The sequence below is a fragment of the Callorhinchus milii genome, unplaced genomic scaffold, assembly GCF_018977255.1.
Source record: "Callorhinchus milii isolate IMCB2004 unplaced genomic scaffold, IMCB_Cmil_1.0 Scaffold16, whole genome shotgun sequence".
In the NCBI taxonomy this organism is placed as follows: Eukaryota; Metazoa; Chordata; class Chondrichthyes; order Chimaeriformes; family Callorhinchidae; genus Callorhinchus; species Callorhinchus milii.
In genome coordinates this window covers 3,183,499-3,206,766 of record NW_024704757.1, presented here as the reverse complement: position 1 = coordinate 3,206,766, position 23,268 = coordinate 3,183,499, and the positions used below count along the sequence as shown (strand labels likewise).

Sequence of the window (23,268 nt, the reverse complement as noted above, 5' to 3'; positions counted from 1 at the left end):
TCCCACCAACCTGGAATTCAGTAAGCAGGGTCCGTCCCTCTGAGGAGAGAATGCACATTTCATTCCAGACCTGGGGAGATTACCACGTGTAGGTGTAATGCACGGAACTCTTGTCTGGTTTGGATACTCAAGCACAGTGATGGATTTCAGCATGCTATGCGTCCGACAAAAGATCCCTTGGCACCTCTCGAAAATAAAAGGTTAGTTTGGGGATGTGAACACAGGGTTGACTAATTGTTAAGGGCCATTACGAGTTACTTTTTTGTAACTGAGAGAAAGAGTAACTTTTTGTAACAGGCGAAGAGTCAGAAGATTAGAGATTCAGGGTGAGAGAGAAAGAGAGACGGAGCGTGGAAGATTAGGTGGCAGAGAGAGGAAATAAAAGTGAGTGAGTAGTAGAGAAAGAAATAGCAAAGTGGGAGAGAATGAGCAGAGAGGACTAACACAGTAAGTACAACAATAACAAATTATTTATACAGCACCTTCACATAGGCTTGTATGGAGTATAAAAACCAGTACAGATGGTGTGTTTCTGTGCTGTAACTATCCATGTGATTTTATGAATTTCAAAAAACAATTCATACCATTCCTCGCTCATCTGTCTCCTTTCCAAACCTCCAGGGTGACCTGAAATACAACAGCATTAAAACTGCAACACACACACACACACACACACACACAGCAACGAGCAGACCTGGGTTTAAAGTATGGGTGAGTGGTTATTTCATTGTCCACAGGGTTAAGTCTTTGACATTTGTAAAGGTCTCAAAGACTCTTAATTAATGCATTGAAGCACTTTGGAGTTGGCATTACCTGAAAATTCCCGTGGGATTTGAAAGCCACATTAAATAATGTTGCCCTTTGATGTTACAGTATTTTGCTATTTTACGTGAAATGATTAATTAGACAACAACAACTTGCATTTATATAGCGCCCTCCTCACCGGGCGACATCCCAGAGCGCTTAACAAAGGTGGAGAGCGGTGCTGAGCCAGTGGGAGGGGGAGGGGTAAGGTAACCATAGGCACGGGCGAAGAGGAAGGTCTTCAGGCGCAATCTGTAAATGGGGAAAGAGGGGGCAAGGTGAAGGGATTGAGAGAGGGCGTTCCATAGCTTCAGAGTGTAATGGCTGAAGGCACGGCCGCCAATGGTGGAGGATTCGGGGAACAAGGAGGCCGGAGCCAGACAACATTCCATGTTACAGCCTTTAGCTTTGTGTGGCATTCATTTATGGTCTTTCACTTGACTGTTGGGCCCTTCTGCTTTCTGACCATACCAAATAATTTCATACAAGCTTGAGATCAAAGAGGACCCTGCACCTGCAGATGCTTCCACTCATTATTACCTTGGTTGGTTACCTACACAGAACCTTGTGATATGCGAGGTTATCCACTTGTTTGTATCAAACTATTTCAGTTCTGATATACACTCCCTACTTGGAGGCCTGGGTTCTTATCACATTGTCAAAACATCTCAAAGTGCTTCACAGGATTTACTGCAAAGTGTATGACTGTAGTGGCAGGCAAATGCAACCAACCAATTTTACCTGGGGGATGTTTGGCCACAATACTAGGAGAAACTTCCTTCTAGGACGTCATTTAAAGTCTTATCTGAAGGACAGCACCTCCTCCAATGCATGGCTCTCAAAACATTACACACCAGCATCAGACCTCAACATTACACACACAGCATCAGCATATGAACTCAAAAGTCCAGATGTGGGGCTTGTGCCCTCAACAACAACAACTTGGATTTATATAGCGCCCTCCATGCCGGAAGGCGTCTCAAGAGCGCTTCACAGTAACGGATCCCGGGGCCGAGCCCAGGGGGAGGGGAGGAAGGTGACCAAAGGTGCGTTCGAAAAGGAAGGTCTTCAGCCGAGACCTGACAATAGGAAGAGAGGGGGCGAGGCGAAGCGAGTGAGGAAAGGAGTTCCAGAGCCTCAGGACATAGTGACTGAAGGCACGGCTGTCGATGGTGGGGTGGAGTGCAGGATTCGGGTGACAAGGAGGAGGCCAGACCTGGATGGAACGAAGGCAACGGCGGGCACTGTTGTGAGGAGAGAGGTCAAAGAGTGCGGAGGAGTGGAGGGATTTGAAGACAGGGTGAGGATCCTGAAGTCGATCCTCTCTGGGACAGGCAGCCAAGCCAGTGCAGTCTGGCAAGGACTGGGGTAATCGGGGAGCGGAGTTTGGTGCGGTAAGAATGCGGACGGCAGACCCTCAACCTTTTAACTCAAAGGCGTGAGTGTTACCAATTGAGTCAGACTAATTGGATTACACGGGTGTAACTAGAAAACTCTCCAATAGAACAGGTCCCTCTCGAGCAGCAAATGTTTCCTCCTGGCATATGGAATGTTGCTGAACATCATCACCTTGAGCAGGTGTCAAGGCAATGCCATGTTTCCCTATCGAGGATATGCAAACTCCGAAACAATTAAAACAGATACTTTTTTTAAAATAAAATTGAAGTTTAATCCAATTACAACAATGTCATTTTCTGTATACAAATGTTTAATAAAAAAGCAACAAATAGAATTAACATTTCTACAGTTGGTAACTCTTAAAGACTTTAGAGAAACCTAAATTTATATTCTGCAGCATTTAAAATCTACCCAACTATACACACACAGTCAGAATGAATGGAAACTGAGAATCAGACTCAAATGTTAGTTGTACCTTCAGTTCTTTATGAAACGACTTGGAGACAGAAGTGGAACAAAAGGCACAATTTGAACTCCCACAATCTCTATTCCAGAAACTCTTTTCTGAAGGTACTTTCAGCGCATTTCAGCTCGCTATCAGTCTATCTCTTGCTTTCACAGTTTCTCTCCCTCCGTCCCTCTCTCTGGCTCTCCCTCAGTCCCTCTCTCTGGCTCTCCCTCAGCCCCTCTCTCTGGCTCTCCCTCAGCCCCTCTCTCTGGCTCTCCCTCAGCCCCTCTCTCTGGCTCTCCCTCAGTCCGTCTCTCTCAGTCTGTCTGTCTGTCTGCCTCCCTTTTACCATCTAATCAGGTTTCTCTGAAAACAAGGTCAAGTTGTAAAACATAAATTGGAGCAACCGTTTGGACGAGTGGGGTGATAGATCAACTGGCTGTAAAATTAACAATGTTCTACATCTGGATTCTGGAATTGATAACTGTGAAACTCTTCCCAACAACAACAAATTAACAACAAATTACATTTGTATAGTGCCTTTCACGTTAAGAAAATATGAAGTTCAGGATTTATGGCTTCCAAGATCCTCACACTTGTTCAAATATCTTCACTCTCTGGCACCTTTCTAGTTCGACCACCTCATTCCCCAATCCACCACCCGGCACCTCCGCTCGCTTGGCACCGGCCTCCTGCTCGTCCCTCGCACCCTCCTCCGCCCCACCATCGGAGGTCGCGCTTTCAGCCACTACACCCCAAAACTCTGGAACACTCTCCCTCAATACCTCTGCCTTGCCCCCTCTCTCAAGTCCTGGCTGAAGACCTTCTTCTTCGATCGTGCTTTTGGTCACCTTCCCAACCCCCAGCTCAGTCAGGCTCTGCCACTGTTAAGCGCTCCGAGACGCTGCCCTGCGTGGAGGGCGCTATATAAGTGCAAATTGTTGTTGTTTGTCGTTTACGCAAAATTATAGATTACATGTAGAAGCATCAGACCAGCAAACACTCAATTGTCCTAAATTAATTTGCAAGCCACGCCAAACACAAATGCAATATTTTTATTGTTTTATTTTGACTGTGGACTTTTAGCAAAAATAGAAACAGAAGAAAACACCAATTACCACTGGTAATTCATCCTATTGTCATATCAGTTTCTACAAACTGGGTAAATATTTCACACCATTAGTCTCATTGAAAAGTCAAGCAATGACCGACTCACAGAAATACTTCAGAAGGATACAGGATACAAAATAGTGTTGCAGCCAGCACCTAAAGTCTGGTCGTTTCTCTGCAAAACATCTTCAATTTTAAGCTGCCAGCACAATAGTGAAACAAAATTAATTTATTTGAGTCAACGTTTTGGGTCCATGACCCTTCGTGGAGTCCTGTAGCTCAGTGGTTAGAGCACTTGCTTTGCAAATGATAGATCTGAGTTCAATTCCAGGCAGAGGGCGAAACCTTGGGCAAGTTTCCTTACTCCACACAGAGCCTAATAATAATCCCTCCAAAAACCAAAACAATAATAAATTGGTCATTTTCAATCCACGACTGTTTGTGGGACATTACTATGCGCAATTGGCTGCCGCGTTCGCCCACAAATATACAGTCAATTCACTTTACAGTATATTCTGTGAAGCGCTTTGGGACGTCTAGAAGACGTGAAAAGCGCTATATCAAATGCAAGGATTATTATTATTATTCAGAATTGGGGCATGTTGGGAGGGAGAGGCTTCTAAGGGCTAACAGAGAGGGGAAAGGCAGGGCAAGGAAGGAGACAATTTCAGACCATAACAGCTTACCTTCCTCCTCCCCCTCTTCTGTGACCATTACCACATCACCTTGGTCCCAAACACACCTTATCTCTCTCTGGTCTTCCTATTTTGTTGCAATTCCCCCCGTTTTGCATTAACAACTCTATTCCCCTGCTTTGTTGAAATTCCCCCCCACCACTTTGTTTTGCATCATTAACTCATCATCCCCTGCCCTCTACCCCATTTTCTCCTTTATCTTCCTTGCCCTGCTTCCCCCCTCTCTGTTACCCCTTAAAGCCTCTCCCTCCCAACATGCCCCAGTTCTAACGAAGGGTTGTGGACCCGAAACATTGACTCACTTTCCTTTCTCCACAGATGCCTGCCCTGCTGAGTGTTCCCAGCGACTTCTGTTTCTGTTTCAGATTTCCAGCATCTGCAGTAATTTTGCGTTTGAACAAAATTCATTTACTGTTCTTACAGTAATTGATACCCTATTTTCGGTTTGCGAGCTATAAAATAATAATCCTTGAATTTGATATGGTGCCTGATGTTAAACATCTCAAAGCACCTCACAGGATATATTGTAATTGGTGTGATTGTGCGTATTTTGTGGGAGAACGCAGCAGCCAATTTTCTCACAGCAACGTGAGAAACAGCCAGAAATGAGTGACCAATTTTATTTGGGAGAATTGTTGGCTAGGACACCGGGAGAAACTCTGGAAATGTTGAAATCTCCGCTGCTATTACGAACATCTAAAACTCAGTTAAATGAAAGATTACTTTTTAAAAAAAATATAATTTAGAACAGTATTTTTAAAATTTTAGTTTCATTGTCTATGACTATGTTCACCATGGATTTTGAACACAGAAGAACCAAAAGATAGAGAACAGTTCAAAGTCTAAAAGAAGAATGTTTTCTGTTTTAAACATAAGCTTTTAAACTTGAAAAAGCTCTTAAAGAGAGATGCAAAGTTTAGCTAAATACTAACAGAAACTACTCTGAAATGGAACGCGAGTCCAAAAATTTGAATTCTAAGGTCCTATTCTGAATCTACTGTTATTCAAAGTGTGAATACTACTGTGGTAAATACTGAACACAATTTGTCCATTCACTAAAATTTGTCATGAAATACAAAAAACAGGTCAAGAAGTTCTCAAAAGTTAAATCTGAACTCTTTATGGCTCTTTCAGTTAACTACTGTCACTTTGTTATGTGACTTGCATAATCAATGGTTAACCGTCTACAAATGAAAACAAGGGTCAAATGTGAAACAATTAAGATCTTTTATAAAGAATGTTCTTCTGTATTTGCTCCGGATTGCAAAGAAATAGTTTGCGTTTCACAAAATGGGCCATAGCGTCCATAAATATCCTTTGCTCGAATTGCAAAATAATATACGCTGTCAAGTAGAAAATGAATCAAAGTGCACGCCATCGGGAGAGGAAGGGCTTTGATTTCTCCAATAATCTTCCACTGTGATGGGCACTTCAAATTGATGTCTCGATGGTATGCATACAACTGGTAACTGTGCACTGGGGCACATGTTTGGTCAACATCCAGAACGTTCCAAGAGAGTACAATGCCTTTTGGTGTTTCCACTTGTATCAGGTTCAGTTCAGGTTTCTGGGGAGGATTAGTCTCCTGAGCTTCAAGAAGCAACTCTGAGCTTTCTGGGGTGTCTGCCCGGGGTGAAGGTGTAACACAGTGAGTGACCACCTACACAACATTATATTATACAGTTATTCTCTCTCCTGATTTTTTTGCCAATGTACATAATAATCATTTGATCCAGCGCCTTATCACTTCATTGAGATGTCCCAAAGTGCTTCACATAATATGATGGCGAAACATCTCAATCATATTTCACTTTAGAATACCGGACAGACAATTACATTTAATCACTTTTCTAAAAAAAAACTTCCCTGCTTTTAGATTAACATCAAATCTTTCAGTAGCATCAAATGAGGCAGCCGACTTCTGCCCATGTTGGCCAGATAATTGCTTAGATTAGACATTAAATTAAGATTTGGGTATCTCCTGCCTCCCATGAAATGCAGCAGAGATAAGAAACAAAAGAAACTAGCAATGAGTCAAATTGTTACTGCCTTCAAATTTTAAGAACTGACAAGAGAAACATTAAGAGATATGTGAAAGGCAGGGCATTGAGATTAAATAATTTGCAAAAATCTAACCGGTGGAACAGGCTTCATGGGCTGATAATAATATTCCTTGCATTTGATATAGCACTTTATCACAGCAGTGTCCCACAAACAGTTGTGGATTGAGTGACCAATTACTTATTTTTTTGAAGGGATTATTACCCCTGGAAAGTGATCTGCCAATCGACTAACAACCAGGGTCCTACTTACTGCTAGGTAAACAGAGGATTAAATTAAGGAAATTTGCCTCAGGTTTCTCACTGCCCGGGAATCGAACCCAGGTTCTCTCACTTGCGAAGCAAATGTTCTTGCCAATGTTACAGGACTCTACAATGGCTAAATGGCCTCCTCCTGTTCTGTTATGCTCCTATGCAATTCCCTCATCAGTTCTGTTCAAATACTAAAAAGTCATCAAATTTTAGAAGCCAGGAGAAACTTGATGCAGGTAGTAGAGAAGGCAGAGTAGTGGGCTTGCCTTGACTACTCTATTGTCATGGACATGGGACTGGCCACCTGGTAACACAATTCTGAACATTCTGCTGGCACTGCAGCAACAAGGTTTACTCAGGGTTTCCCAGTTGGCTTATTGGGAGCTTTCTGCACTATCAGGTCTTCATGTATAAGAAATACTCAAGAATTAGTTTCAATCTCTATATTATGAACACCCTTACTTACCTGAGCCGACAGTGATTGTTGATCTGTGGTAGAAATGACTCGATTTGGATCATCTTTCACAATCTTATTTCCAATATCTGCAGCAGGATCACCTAAACCAATGGGAATGATACTGTTCAGACATTCTGAGGTGATTAAATAGCAATATTTAATACTTGTCTTTTCTAGTATTTTGGGCTGCAAAGTAAAACATTAAATTGTCGGGAGGTTAAGATTGAGAGAGTTAAAGAGAAAGCGGATTACTCCACTCCACTTAATAGTTTGCTTCGGCATCGTGAAATTGATGGTAGGTGGATTTTCTTATCAAATCAGTGTGAGGCAGCAATAAACAAAGCAAACAGGATGCTGGGCTATATCACTTGAGTTCAGATCCCCAGAAGATGAGAACCAGAATTTTAAATTTGATCCACTGGGGGAAATGGGGAGCCAGTGGAGCCATGCAAATTTGAGGGTGTCAGATTCGTGGAGCCTGGTGAGAGAAAGCTCATGGGGTCCACAAGAGTTTTGGATTGTCTTCAGTTTGGATAGGGAGGAGCACGGGATTCCAATGAGCAGGGCAAGTTGGAGAAACTATTTCCACTGGCAAAGAAATGATTTCCACTGGCGGGTGGGTTGGTAACTCGAGGACACCGATTTAAAATAGTTGCTAGAAGAAACGGAGGGGAGGTGAGGAGAATTTTTTTTTAACACAGCAAGTTGTTCGGATCTGGAATGCATACCTGAAAGGGTGGTGGAAGCCGATTCGATAACAGTGTTTAAGAGAGGAGATAATTATTTGGGGAGGACAAGTTTGCAGGGCTATGGGGGAGAGAGTGGGGGAGTGGGATTGATTTGGATAGCTCTTTTCAAAGAGCCGGCACTGACACGATGGGCCAAATGGCCTCCTTCTGTGCTGTATAATTCTATGATTCTACAATGGACTATCTATCAACAAGAACAATGGACTCTTAGTTGCTTATTGAGCAAATTGAGGTGTGATAAGGATTAAGCAAAAATGTTAACAATCATGTAACTTTAGCTCCAAAAATCTTCCAATTGTAGGTTATACTGTACTCATGTGGGTCCAAAATAGGTGCAGCCTTCAATCCATCCCTACTCCCTATGAGTCAGTAAGTTACACGAGTTGTCAGTATAAAGTGCTTAGATTTATTACATTAGACTATTAGCTGTAGAATTCACTTTAAGTTATAGTACATCCGAGGTGAAGAGCGAAGGGAAGAAAAAAAACACACAACCTTAAAGAATTGGGTTAAAGTACTTGGTAACGGGACCGAGGTCATAAGGGATGGCTCAGGGGCCGCATGACGCATGTGTAGAATAGTCATGCGGCCACAAGTTGGCCGTCCATTACAGGAGTTTGTCACTGAAATGTATCAATAAAAGTGTTGCCTACCTATTGAACTTATTGGGGTGGCCGCAGTCTTTGCCACCTGTGCGCTCACTGCAGTTTGTCTCTTACTGTGAAAGTCAGCGGGTTCAGGCCCAGTGATGCGTGACATTGGCCCAGGATTGGCAACAGCCTCAGCAGGCGAGTGAATGAGCGACGGCTGCATGTCATCTGGAGCAGTAGCAATCTGGCTCTGAGACACTAGAAAAGAGAAAAGCCAAATGTGCGACAATAAATCAGGTCGTCCACAGCGCACGCTGAAGATATTACTGCAAAGAACTTTCACTTTTTCAAAACGTATGCATAAAAATCCAGCAGTTTTATTAATGCACAACATTTTAACAATATATTAACTTCATATTCTTTATTGTAATATATCCACAGAACTTTGCACAGGTTAAATACCATTTAATGCCGTACTACTGGAAACAGACACTGTAGGAGGGCAAGACTCCAAGGTCTGGGTTTTATTCTGATGGCTGGTTTATACTGCTGGAAGCAACGCAGCATTCCAGCAGTAGAGAATTTGGAGTGGGAAGCAAGATTTATACTTCCTGTTCCAAATCACTCCTACCAGATGCTGCAGAGTTCTTTGTGCATGCAATCAAACAGAACTGTGCTGTTTTAGTGTTAAAGAATCTGTCGCAGCTCTTTAACACTATTGTAAATGGTGACTTAAAAAGGCTCCTGGGAGGTCCAAGAGACATTTTGTAAGCAAAAGCCATAACAGATGCGTACTGCTTCTGCCTGCATTAACACTCCACTGGTGTGTCAATCTCCCGATAGCGCCACCTCCTCACATGGCTTCACCACAATGCAGCTCACTCCAGATTCACATTGGAATTTACACGCTGATTCAGTGCTTTTTAAGAAACAGCGAAAGGTTAATTCAGTAAATGGTACTAATCGGTGTCTTGAATTTCCAGATTTCAAATGTTGGCAGAAATAAAGCTACCTAGAAGCTGGCCTTAAATTTATACCAGTGGTTTTAAAAGGTTCTCTCCATCAGCCTACAGCCTGAGCCCTTTCCTGTGCTCAGATTACATTTCAGGCGAGCAGGGGAACAAAGAGATTTCACTCATTTCTTTTGCCTCTGCTGTGAATTAAAATAGCAGCAGTCTGCCAGCATCCATTCTGGTGAAAGCTGCACATTGAAGTGAATTCAGCATTGCTTAAACTCGTATTGTACTTTTCTCTATCTCGAATGGTCCAAACCTTGCTGTTAATAGTTTCAAACAGAGAACAAACCAGCCAATGTTTTCCAAATCCAGCTCTGGTGAATTGAGGATTGCAAACAATGGTTTGTGCCAGTTAAAGGCCAGGGAAAAATAAATCAAGTCAATTTAATGCCTTGCCTCTACTGACATTGAATGGTAAACCAATACAGCAATACATTTAAACTAATACATTTAATATAGCGCCTTATTCTGTATTTGCAATATCTCAGTGCACTTCACAGGATTTTTAACTCCCATCACACCAGTACAGCGCAAACCTCTGTACAACTGGATCCAAATCAATCCTATTCTGCAAACACCTTCATTAGTGCACAAGTCTTTTTTTTACTGCTGGAATATTTTACTGCTGGAATCTTCTGGTTAACTGGAGACCTGTAGCTCAGTGGTTAGAGCACTCGCCTTGCAAGTGAAACACCTGGGTTCAATTATAGGCAGGGCGAAATCTTGGGCAAGTTTCCTTACTCCACACGCCTAATAATAATAATCCCTCCAAAACAAAACAATAATAAAAATTGGTCATTGTCAATCCACGACTGTTTGTGGGACGCTGCTGTGCGCAATTGGCTGCCGCGTTTCGCCCACAAATATATGGTCAATTCACTTTACAGTATATTCTGCGAAGCTCTTTTAGATGTCGAGAAGAGCTGAAAAGCGCTATATCAAATGCAAGGATTATTATTATTATTTGTTCTAGTCAAGCTCTACTGGCTCCCCATCGCCGAACTGGTCGATTTCAAAATCCTCACACTTGTTTTAAAATCCCTTCATGCCTCGCACCTCCCTACCTCTCCGACCTGCTTACCCGTCCTTCCCCATTTTCAGGTGGTGCCTGAAGTCCTTCCTATTCGTCCGTGCCTACGGTCACCTCCCCCTTCCGACCCACCCCTGGCTCGGAGTCATGCTCCGCCACACTGCGTGAGGGACACTGCGTAAACACAAGTTATTGTTTACTGTAAAGTTTACACCGCCAACCATGCAGCGCTCCCCTCAGCACTGCATGCAGTGTCAGCCCAGCCAGATCAAATCCCCGAGGTGGGATTTGATCCCACATATTTCTAACACAGATGCGAGAGTGCTATCAACTGAGTCAGCCTGAAACTAAATACTTTTACACTTAGGTCACCCTCCTACCCCTTCCCTCCACCCCTCCTGATAATAATCCCTGCTCGTGTCCAAATCCCTGACTGTCCAACGTCTTGGGACATCCTCCCAACCTGAAAGGTTATAAAAATTTAATTTGTTGTTTTTGTTATGAGGTGAGATCGTTAATTGTCCATAAGATAACACGGCAGAGATTTCAACCCCCGCACCCCACCCCCCACCTCCAAAGAAATTCTCTCAGACATCAGACAAGCTCTCATATTTATATGAAGTATGAAATGCCACCCACTGAGAGAAATATGCTAAACAAAGATTCCTAGGATGGATTAGGTCTTTGGTGGTTTATTAATTCCTCATGAACTTCCCTTTTATACAAAGTAATGATCAGAATCCACAGGAGGCAAAGTCTCATACATTTAGAAAGCATTTTCCTGCAGTGGTTGCATCTGAAATTTTGATATTAGAAAAAGCTGAAATATTAATGTACCTAAAATATTAAAGATCAATAGTTGCTCGCCTAGTCCTGATAATAATTTCGCTTAAGAAAGATTAGCTGTAGGCATTATTTAAATCTATACAATAAGAGACAGAGGCAAGGAGTAGAATGTATTTTTTTAAATGGAGGTGATCTGGATTATGGTTTATTTTGTTTCTTCAGTGCCACTGGTTTGTAATATACTGTAGATAAATTATCATCTCACGCCCCCTCTCGTCCACTCTCTCTCTATCCCCTCTCACTGTCTCTGCTCTCTCCCTCTCTCAATCACTCTCTCCCTCATCCCGTTCAGTCTCTCCCTCTCACTCCCCCTTTCTTACCTATCTCTCACACACATACATTGCATCAATGGCCAATATTATTTTTGCTCTCCGCACTGCATCCTCCCAACAGCCGGCTCCTGCTGCTGCTATGGGAGGATATTCATAAGGAGGAAGTTGGAATGTTGGAAATAGTCTCAGGCCAGATAAAATCACCCGCCGGGCTAGATGTGGCCCGTGGGCCACCAGTTGGACCACACTAGCCGAGACCATCAGTGGGCTTTAACCCAGAGCCATTTGAATCAGACGAGAATGCTACAAACTGCGCCAGGCTGATGTGGGATGCGAATTGGCTGACAAATTGAGGTTGCAATCCAATATAGATACAAATAAAATATGCAGAAAACTAGGTTGGATTGGCAGTATAACTATAACAATAATAATTATCCTTGCATTTGATATAGTGCTTTTCATGTCTTCTATTCTGCACAACAGGCTGAGGGATTACTGTACCCATTTTTTTGCTTTGTCGGCTAATACACTCTTCATTGTCTTCCGTTAGGTCAATTACTTCTTCACTGTTTGTCAGGTCACTGGTCTGGAAAAAAAAATGTAATCGCCAACTATACAAAAAACCTTCGAGTACATTCAGCTCTAGTATTACCTGCTACTCTTGGCAGTTCTCCTTTACTGTTACCCTTGGCTCTGTGCTTGGACTCTTCTAGTGGACCTGCAGACTATATTATGAGATGCAAACAAGAGGACACAGGTTTACAGCTGTAAAGGACAATTTCAGGGGGCACCAGGAAATTTTGCTTTACTTAGAGCCTAATTAGTAACTGGAACAGGTTACCAGGGAGAGTGGTTGAGGCCGGAGTAAGACTCTTTAAACAGCTTGATGCTGTGATGGGTGGAAACTGTAAGTTGGGTGCTCTGGAAGGCCCACAAAGGACCTTCTTCATCCATGCCAGTCTTGTCATCCAATAAGCAAGTTCCTTTGGTGAGAATTTGCTCATGGACTAGAACCAACTCAAAATACTAGAATCATCTCAGACTAGTCAAACCATCTTCACTGTCCAAATCACATTCCCCCTGGTCTATGGACAGGGCAGAGCAGGACCCCTCATCTCTGACCAATAATCCCTCCAACCACCCATCCATCTGCCTCTGCCAGCCCTAGGCTTTGCGAGGCCAGGAAAAAAAAGGGAACACTACTCCGCTGAGGGCTTGCTTCATTCCTCCAGAGAGTTATCTCCTTGATTACAAGTTTACATTTTAGGGCAACGAGTAAAGGAACACCATTATGGATGCTTTATAAAAGAAGTCTGGAAGAACAATTTCCAACAGTGAACCTCCTGCTGAGCCATTATAGCATTTCCAGAATATACATTAAAACATATTGTTTTCAAATAGCAAATCTTCATTGAATGATTTCAAAACACAAACTCTACCTGGCTTGATTCAACTTCATCCTCCTTACTCTCAACCTCTGAAGTCACAGGACCTGACCCCTCATTCCTTTGTGCTGCTTTTAAAAAAATATCTGGAATAACTGAAAAATAAAATCAAAGATAAATTCCACTATTAATTCTGGCTTTCTAATCAATAATCAAACTCAAGGGAAAACATTTCACTGAATTGTCCATAGTCATAAATGCTTTAAAAGAGAAATGTCTATGTTCCCCTAATATACTATTATAGTTACATCTTTGTCAGTAATGTTACCTTCAGAAATGCTGAGAAGACAGCCTGGGAATAAATAATTTATTAACTGACGTTATTTTGTAAGTTTCTAGCCGATTGCACAGAAATCATAATTAGAAAATTGAATTATTTCTTGTCAGCTCTGGAGCTGCACTTTATGTTAGGAGGATTGCTAATGTTTTAAACAATGAAGAGACGACAATTCTCCTTTAATGTGGCACAGTTTAAAAAGCATCATTTATATGGTCAGTGGCGTGATCCAGTTTTCCTTTGGGTTGGAGTGCTATTCAAAGAATGAGATACTGTACTACTTATGTGTAGCCAATGCATTATGTGGGTCAGATATCACTTGAGAACTCAGTCCAGGTTTGTTACTAAAACGCTAGGTCCCATCACAGTTGGGATGTGCCCATTCATGCAGTTAAAAAGATTTAAGAAATTTTTTGAGTGAATGAAAAGGATGAAAAACCCTGCACTATCGTCAGAAGGTTACCAGTGTTACCAGTATTATTATTAATTTTTATTTTATTGTTAATAATGCTGAGTAGTAGGCTCTCAAATAACATGGAAGGCAAGGAGGCACTTATCCTTTTGCTAGAAGACAAAGTAGACACAGGGCCAAGTCTTTTGGGGCCAAATGGCTAAGAAATGGCTAGATCACGGTCCACAAGCACTGGAGTATGATCAGAAAGTATTTTAATCCAAGTCTGAAATTCATTCCAGTTGTCTGCTACATGCACACTTTGCTCCACTGTCTACTAGATGCTTACAGTTTATATTCTGTAAAGTGCTTTGAGACATTGCAAAAACATGATAAGGCACTATATCAAATGCAAGGATTATTATTATTATTAAACAATTATAACCTACAGGAAATAATTAAATTATATTATAACAGCCCCATTTAATAAATTGGTTTGTTTCAAATCTTACCCTTACTCCCCTGTCCTTTAACAAAGTGCCTGCAAATGAACCAATATTCAGATCTTTGCTGCTCTCAGCTGGCCATTGAGAGTATGCATCAGTATTGGAGGTCAATCACTCTTTTCTCATGTGGCTTTTTCAGGCTTACCCAAGCAGTCTTGGCTGAAAGGCAATCTACATTTCTAGCACTTCACTCTATTTGTGTGCAAAATCCTATATTAATGAGTTTACAGATTGGAACTAACACATTATCATGCAGGCATACTAAAATGTGGCCTTTTTCATATCAAGAGGCAGTGTGTTCAATAATTACCATAGCTGATGGGAGTTGTACCTTCCAAAGGTCTTGGTGGTGGAAAAATGCTCTTTGCACCATCGGGGTCAGATTTTGAGCCGCTGAGAAAAAAAAAGGAATTGTTAACATTAAGCCATGGTATCCACAGACAAGTGAATAAGGATGAAAGCATCTATTCAGATATAATTGACACTTGACAACATCTGTTGGGGAATGTAACAGCCCTGCTTTCTTTGATTTGTTATGTGATCACTACTCAAGTTTAGGAATGACATTATTTAGCTGGGTGGAGGGGAAAATCTTGATGCATGTCTGCAATATAGAACTATAGAAATGTACTGTACATACGGTAGCCATTTGGCCCATTATGTCTGTATTGGCACTTTTTACAGCATCCGTTCAGTCCATTTACCTACCCTTTCCTCCCTCATACCCCTTTGCTCATTTTAGGTATTTATTTAGGGTCTTTTTGAAAGCTAACCCATCAAAAGTGCCCTTTTTCGATTTGAGCATTGACAGCAAATGATCATATGGACAAAGAAAGTCCCGACAGCAACAGCAAGATAAAACATCACTGGGAAACTACATGCAATACCAATCTCAAACACACGATGGCACTATCAACTAAACATTGATATTTGCACCAATTCAGTATTCATCCAACTTTATCCTAAAAATGATAATCCTTGCATTTGATATAGCGCCTTATCACGTCTTTGCGACGTCTCAAAGCGCTTCAGAATATTTATATTTGTATATTCTGAATACATTTATATATATTTATTCTATATACTGTAGAATATATCTACAGTATATTCTCTCTGTAGAAAATTGACTGTATATTTTGTGGGCGAAACGCGGCAGCCAATTGCGCACAGCATGTGTCCCACAAACAGTCTTGGATTGAGTGACTTATTAATTATTATTTTCAGAAGGAATTATTATCGCAAATCGACTATCAACTGGGTTCTCCTATGTACTGCTAGGTAAACAGAGGCACGTGGAGTAAGGAAACTTGCCCAACATTTCACCCTGCCAGGAATCGAACCCAGGTCTCTCACTTGCGAGGCGAGTGCTGTAACCACTGAGTTACAAGAGTGCACAAGATGATATTAAAATAAGATAGAAGCCCTGCAGAATTTCACCCCAGTAACAGATAGTGCCTTGCTGTTACAGCTCGTCTGAGAAAGTGCAAAGCAAAGCTCTGCAGACATGTCCAAAGCCATCAACAGTGACTGAGAAGCAGATACACAAAGCTTTCAACGTGCAAATACATCTGCAGCAAGCAGGCTCAGGTTATCAGTATGGCTGTCAGAGTGATTTAGATCACACAGGTACAAGAGGAAGCAGTTGGCTGCTTTTAGCATGGGAAGCACAATTCCCATCTGCATTGACATGAGGTACTGGGTGTAGTTTTTCTTTCACTAAGAATCGTTGGGGTGGGCAGAAGTGGGAGAAAGAGGGAAATTTCACAGCTGATTACTACTAAGCTGTAATAATCATCCTTGCATTTCTTTAAAGTACCTTATCATGTTGTCAAAGCACATTACAGGATTTACTGTAAAGTGTAGTGATTGGATTTGTAACAGCTGATTTGTATATAGCAATACACAAACAACAAATTGCATTCACGTTCGAAGTTGCTGAAACAGCCGGGAAGTGAATGACAGGTTTTATTTGGGGGATTCTCGGCCACGGGATCTTCAACGTCCATCTGAACAGGCAGACGGGACCTTGGCTTAGCATCTCATCTAAAAGGCAGCACTGCATTGGATTGTCAGCCTGGTAAAAATATTGTATTGTAGCTAATGTTAGTTTTGTTTGCCAGTGATATGCACTGGATGAAAGTTGGGAATAAGGGACAAAACTAGAGGGTTGTTTTGTCAGCCTGATGTCTGACACCAGGAATCCATCACCATGCTTAAGGGTATATACAAAGCAGACTCAATTCCATCTAAACATGTTACTTATGGATGGAACTTTTCCGAGTCTATAATGGAACACACACAAGTGTCCCTGGAGACACACATCTGGTTTATCTAATTTTGGAAAGTATTTGGTGCAGATTTGCAAAACAAAACCTGGTAAAATCCCACTGTACAGAATTGTTATCTCTTTGGGGACAGAAGGACAAGGGAAAGCAAAAGTAACAAGACAGGAGGGAATAATGATTCTATGATTTTGCTCACAGGAACTTTGTTCTAGGAGGCAACAGCATTGAAAATGCTGAGGCTTACCTTTCCTCCGGGTGGGGGGAGGGGTGAGGAAGAAAGGGGAGGTAAGCAAGGTCTCCTTGGAGATGAATAAGATCCAAGGCTACATCCCTGGCAACACAATCTCGGAATCGAGTCAGCCCTCTATGGCAGTCTCTTGTCTGTTTCCTGAGCCAGGCAAGTCGCCAGTACTCCAGCACAGTGCTGCTGAAAACCAGTCAGCCAAGCTAATAGTCAGGATTTTAGCTGGTTAAACCCCAGGAATCACCCCAACATACACTCCAGGGTCTCCAAGCCTTGGCTCTTGCCAACCTGCCTAATACTCTCCAGAATTAGGTAAACAGGAGGTGGCATCCTTCCTGGGAGAAGGATCATTCCAGATACAGGGAAATTTCAATGTGTAGATGACATACATATGTGGAACTGTTAACCTGGTTTGGATACTTGTAAGCGTCTTGATGGTTTCCACACAAACACTGGCTGACCCCAAAAATATTAAGGGGAAGAAATTCCATTTTGGCCTAGATTTACTTAAAATAACTTACAGAGAAAACCTGTCTCAAAATTAAAGCTGCAGTTAAGAATTTATCAAATTTAGGACACTCTAAAATGCTGAGGAAAGAGTAAATTTAGATCCACCTGGAATTTCTCCTCTCCCCTCCTCCAAGTCTTTATATCACAAAACCAGTGTCAATGGCAACAAGTTTGAAGCGGTTTTGAAGTAATTAATTTATCCATCAGCAAATAAGATAAAACAAAATCCCCGTAAAGATGTTCTATATGACCAGGTGCCTGAGATCAATGGATGTGGCTCAAAACCTAGTATAAATACCCCATTCCTATCTTGTGTAGATTCTTTCTGAAAGGCAACCGCAAGTTCTTTTTCAACAGAAAGTAAGGCGAAACTTCTGGGGGTTTTCTGTGAGGTAATTCGTCTGACAGAATAACCAGCTCCGTGGAGGATCCCAAAGGCTTTCCTGGTGACATGGGCTGTGCCGGCTGCGTTGAGTTAATGGCAGTGCTAGCATACTGTGGCGTCATAGATGGTTCAGGTTGCTGCAGTGCTGCTGATGTAGAAGCGCTCTATACAAACATTGAGAAACACACTCAGTTAAGTGCCATCATTATCAGTTACTGAATTGAGATTACAACATGCATTTATATAGCACCCTTCACATAAGATAACAATCCTAGCCTGTCCGAGATGGTGAATGTTAAGCGAGGGAGAAAGGGTGGGCGTAGTTGAAGTGGTAGATTTTTAGGTGGAATTTAAAGACAAAGGGGTAGAAAGAGGTGGGTTCTAGAGGTTGGTGTTGTTACTGAAGGATCAACCATGATGGTGAAGCACAGGCAGTTAGCTGGGCTGAAGAGTAGGGAGATCAGAGAGGTGCAAAAGTGTGAGGAATGTTAATACTAGGATCTTGCAGTCAATCTGTTGCGAGGCAAGGAGCAAGGTGATGACTAGGGAGATGAACATGCAGAATTTGGTGCGGGTGGGGATACAGAGTTTTGTGTGAACTGGAGCTTGTGGATGGTGGAACCAGTTAAGGAAAAGGTAGGTACTGGGCATAGAGTCTGAGACAAAGTGGAGGCAAATGGAGGAGTATTTGAAACAAAAAGCATCTCATGGACAATAAAAATGACTTGGAATAAGACACATTGCTTAGCAGCACGCACGCAATCATCGAAAGATTAAAAACTACAATCCAAAGCCACAAACAGATTAGCCATTGTAGTCATTGATTTATACAAAAACTGATCGCTAGAGCCACAGGTTTTAACCTCATCTCGATTCTTTCCGGGTGCGTGGACAGGCTCCAACATGATTTTCACTTTCCTTTCCAACCGTTTTATTCTGGTCTGTGGGAAAAAAATGATAAGTCAAAAAGAGTAGAATTGCCATCTTAATAAAACATAACAGTAGTAATCCTATTCAGAACCAAGACAGTGAGAGCTAAGGTCAGGAAGCCTTTCCTCACACAGAGACTTGTGAAGATGCGGAACAGAGGCTCTGCACCAGAAAGCTGTAGAGAGAAAATCAATAGTGATGTTTAAGAGGCAGGTAGAGACTTGGGTAGTTGATGTATTAAGGCCTCTAGTGAAAGGGGGTGACATTGGGACTAAAATCTGTCAAAGATAAAACCTGACTTGATGTGGTAGACTCGATGGTCTGAATGTTTTCCTCGGGAATTTAATTCAGTATTTGGGGAGAAAAAAGGGAACAGTTTCAGTAATTTTTACCCCATTAGGAATTTATGATAATCCTTTATAAAACACTGGTTAGGCTTCAGCTAGAGTACTGTGTTCCGTTCTGGGTACCACACTTTACGAAGGATGTCAAGGCATTGGAGAGGGTGCAAAGGAGATTTACCAGGATGGTACCAGGAATGAGGGACTTCAGTTATCACGAGAGGCTGGAGAAGCTGGGATTATTCTCCATGGAGCAGAGAAGGTTAGAGGGAATCTTAATAGACATCTTCAAAATTATGAGAGGATTTGATAGGGTGAACAAGGAGAAACTATTTCCACTGGTGGGGGGGGGGGGGTGAATCGGTAATCCGAGGACACCGATTTAAAATAGTTGTCAAAAGAAGTCGAGGAGAGGTGAGAACAAGTGTTTTCACACAGCAAGTTGTTCAGATCTGGAATGCATTGCCTGAAAGGCTGGTGGAAGTCGATTCGATAACAACTTTTAAGAGAGAAGTAGATAATTATTTGGGGAGGACATGTTTGCAGGGCTATGGGAGAGAGCAGAGGAGTGGGATTGATTTGGTAGCTCTTTTAAAAGAGCCGGCACGGACACAATGAGCCAAATGGCCTCCGTCTGTGCTGTATGATTCTATGTTCCACATGGAGTCCTGTAGCTCAGTGACTCGCCTCGCAAGCGAGAGACCTGAGTTCGATTCCAGGCAGAGCGAAACATTAGGCAAGTTTCCTTACTCCACACGTCCTCCTTACGTGAAATGTACAATATAAATGTAATCTGTATTGTATGTGTGAAGATAACAATAACATTTCACATCATGCATAACACGTCGGGAGAATATTTCAAACCGCTTCAAAGATTTTACTGTGGAGTGCAGTGATTGTGTATGCCATGGATGAAAGTTGTACTATGTGCCTTGAAGCTAGAGAAGCAAGCTTTGCCAAGCCTTGCAATCAGTCCAGAAACTACATGGGCAGCTAAGCTTAAAACAGATGATTAGCATGATGTCCCTTCCTATATATAGGGGACTAGACAAGCATGTGTCACATGAGTATGTAAAAGCTTCAAAAGGGGCAGGGTCCCTTTTTTTTCACCCCAATAGTGAAATATGTAGGGAATGTGGAATAAGGATGAGTGACTACTGAACAATTCTAAGAACTTTCCCTGAAAAAGAGAGAACCATTTACTGTGCTCCCTTTGTGTGAGCTGGAATTAAAAAGTTCTGACATATTTTACTACTCAAAATCTAGAACATAGATCAAAATAATTGTATCAGGGATATTCGATTTCATCGTTACTCACCAATGCAAATGAAATACTCTTTTTTTAAAAAAAACATTGTTTAGGATTTTAAGCACCAAGTTGGCAACTGATTTAGAAAACTTACACAAAGACTTTTAGCTAATTCTTCGTGATTCTTGCCGCAGTCAATACTTTCAATTTTCTTTGTTAGTTCTGCAAGGCTGTTGCCCAAAATCTCATTATGTCTGGCGACAATCTTTTTTTGCAGCATTTCTTGAATCTAACAATAGAAATCACGAGTTATTAAGTCAGAGCATCGAGGAAAAAAATAGGTCATATTGTCTCAATTCTCTGCATTACGGTAGGTATGGCTATTCTTATTAACGTATAGATCAACCTCCATTCACAAATAAATAGGCCATCATCAAAATAGGGAATGCTACACTGCTCATTTGTTCATTTTCCCTCCCCTGTTGCACAGGGCTCATGTTTAGGAAGTGTACCTCAGTTCTTTTTAAAACATATTTGTGAGAAAGAATTTAAACTGAGGAATTAAATCCACAAAAACGGAAACTGAGCATGGCAGGCCAGAGAAAGAGAGAGAGGTTTATATGGAGGCTTAAATCCACCGAAAGAATAAACCATTTAACTAATATTCTTTCAACTTCCACATCAAAATAAACATGCCAACGTAGTACAAATAGCAGAAGTAGGAAACAATGACATGAGTCTGACGTCTTCATCAAAACTCTCAATGCCTTAAGAAGCCATCAGATTACGAGAAAGTTTGATTCCATGTATAACCATACAGCACCTGATCAAGGAATGCTTAATGCTGACGCTGGAATATTCAATAAGGAATGTTCCATTTTCCAGTATCACCTGCCCTCACTTTGATGACCACAAAAAATCCCCAAATGCCGCAGTCTAAAATAGATCATTTGTTCATTGCTAAGCCCACAATATTTCTCCCATTGGCTGCTTGAGCTCACTAAGCAGTGCATAAGGAAATAACAGCACTATTACTTCAAAAGACTGGATAGGGGTTTGCCTCAACACAGTTACAAAGTCCATCACTTGCAGCCTCATGAACTAGTAGACATGGAAACCTGACACACATGACAAATTTTATGCTATTAAGTTATTTAGGAATAAAAGCAGCCAGGTTTACATCACCAACTTGGACAAGGTCTTATTTCTCTTTTGTTGTATTAAAATACATTCCTAATAAATTAAAGATATCAACACTTTACTAAAGAAGCACTGAAATGATTCTCCAAATTCTGGATTCAATGTAAAGGTCTACATGTAATGACATAGATAGTTAGATAAAATGATCTGAAACCTACTTTAAAAGAAAACTTATATTATCCATAATCAATTGAACTCATTTTTCAGGACATTGGAACTCTACTTAAATTCCTTCCACCAACACCTCAACATTCTCAATTCCAGGAAGAATAAAGACAAACATCACCTCTTCTGAAGACACCTTCTGGACAGGTTCTGTGCTCTGCCTTTTTGACCTCACATCCATGTGATCATTTTGGTGAACCTCCGAGGTCTTCAAATGCTTTGGATAATCTTTTTCTTTGCCTTCTGAAAGGGTTCTCTTTCTCTGAACTTCGCCTTAAGGAATTAAGATAATTCTTGAATTAATAATAGTGCTTTAGATGAAACAAAGAACTTTAAACCCAGAGACATGCTTCCCTCTAATTTGTCATCCTCCTTTTTCAGCAGACGAGAACATTCTCCTATGACGTACTTAAGCCTTAGGATTGCTAAATAAATACATCTCACATCATTTACCTAGAATTGCTGGCAGAAAAACGAAAAACAGTTAGTTACAACAACCCAAATGGCTTACAAACACTAACACAGTGTAACCACGGTTAGAAAGGCAGAAAGGGAGCAATATAATAAAGAATACTGCAGTTCAGTTTCCTCTAAACTTCACAATTATTTATTTTCTAACATTGAATAGTAGACATTGTACAACTTCGGAAGGGTTGTAAAATAGGTTTTAATGCAGCACTGATCATCTGCATCAATTGTGGACCAAATCAATTAAAGATTAAGCCTGTAATTACTGTAATGAATGCCAACAATTAGCAAATGTTACTTGCACTTTAAAAAAAAACTTAAAGCTGTTGTTTTTTTACTAATATTAATGAAAATTTAAATATGGTTAAACTATTTACTGAATCTCCCTGGGCTATGTATATACCTTTACGTCTCCTGTGTCTATGACCCTTTGAAACATGACAATCAAACCCACAGCCTTTGGGGAACAGTGATTTCCATAACCTTTTTTGTGTGAAGAAGTATTTTCTGTTTCACTTTAAACCTATTCAGCTCTAATTTTAAGATTTTGCCACTTTGTTCTCTACCAAAGAGAGTCGTCTCCTCTCTTGTTTGTCAATTGACTTCATTATATCAAAGGATACCCTTTAACAACCTCAACCTGGGACTATAACCTAAAAAAAATTAAATTGCCTTCCTTTCCAGGTACACCTGCATTGTGAAACATCACAGAATTACACAGCACAGAAGGAGGTCATTTGGGCCATCGGATGCCAGCAGTGCCGGCTCTTTGAAAAGAGCTATCCAAATCAATCCCACTCCCCCGTTCTCTCCCCATAGCCCTGCAAACTTGTCCTCCCCAAAGAATTATCTACTTCTCTCTTAAAAGTTGTTATCGAATCGGCTTCCACCACCCTTTCAGGCAATGCATTCCAGATCCGAACTCACTGTGTGAAAACATTTCTCCTCACCTCCCCTTCTTTTAACAACTATTTTAAATCGCTGTCCTCGGGTTATCGACCCACCTGCCAGTGGAAATAGTTTCTCCTTGTTCACCCTATCAAATCCCTTCATAATTTTTAAAATTTCTATTAAGTCTCCTCTTAACCTTCTCTGCTCCAAGGAGAATAATCCCAGCTTCTCCAGCCTCTCCTCATAACTGAAGT

General features: G+C 41.3%; 1 protein-coding gene across 1 annotated transcript in view; it reads right to left on the bottom strand.

Annotated features, from left to right (window-relative positions):
- Positions 1-5,436: 5,436 nt before the first annotated feature.
- The window catches only part of atf7ip2 (activating transcription factor 7 interacting protein 2), a 31,668-nt gene continuing 13,836 nt past the window's right edge, over positions 5,437-23,268 (bottom strand). The window contains exons 3-12 of the mRNA XM_007904907.2: positions 21,777-21,928; positions 20,445-20,579; positions 18,634-18,711; positions 17,684-17,934; positions 14,657-14,739; positions 13,167-13,267; positions 12,380-12,452; positions 8,627-8,821; positions 7,234-7,325; positions 5,437-6,115 (exon numbers count right to left, since the gene is read on the bottom strand). Of these exons, the coding sequence (XP_007903098.2) occupies positions 5,684-6,115; positions 7,234-7,325; positions 8,627-8,821; positions 12,380-12,452; positions 13,167-13,267; positions 14,657-14,739; positions 17,684-17,934; positions 18,634-18,711; positions 20,445-20,579; positions 21,777-21,928 (1,592 nt within the window). The 3' untranslated portion in view covers positions 5,437-5,683. The remainder of the gene's footprint in view (positions 6,116-7,233; positions 7,326-8,626; positions 8,822-12,379; positions 12,453-13,166; positions 13,268-14,656; positions 14,740-17,683; positions 17,935-18,633; positions 18,712-20,444; positions 20,580-21,776; positions 21,929-23,268) is intronic.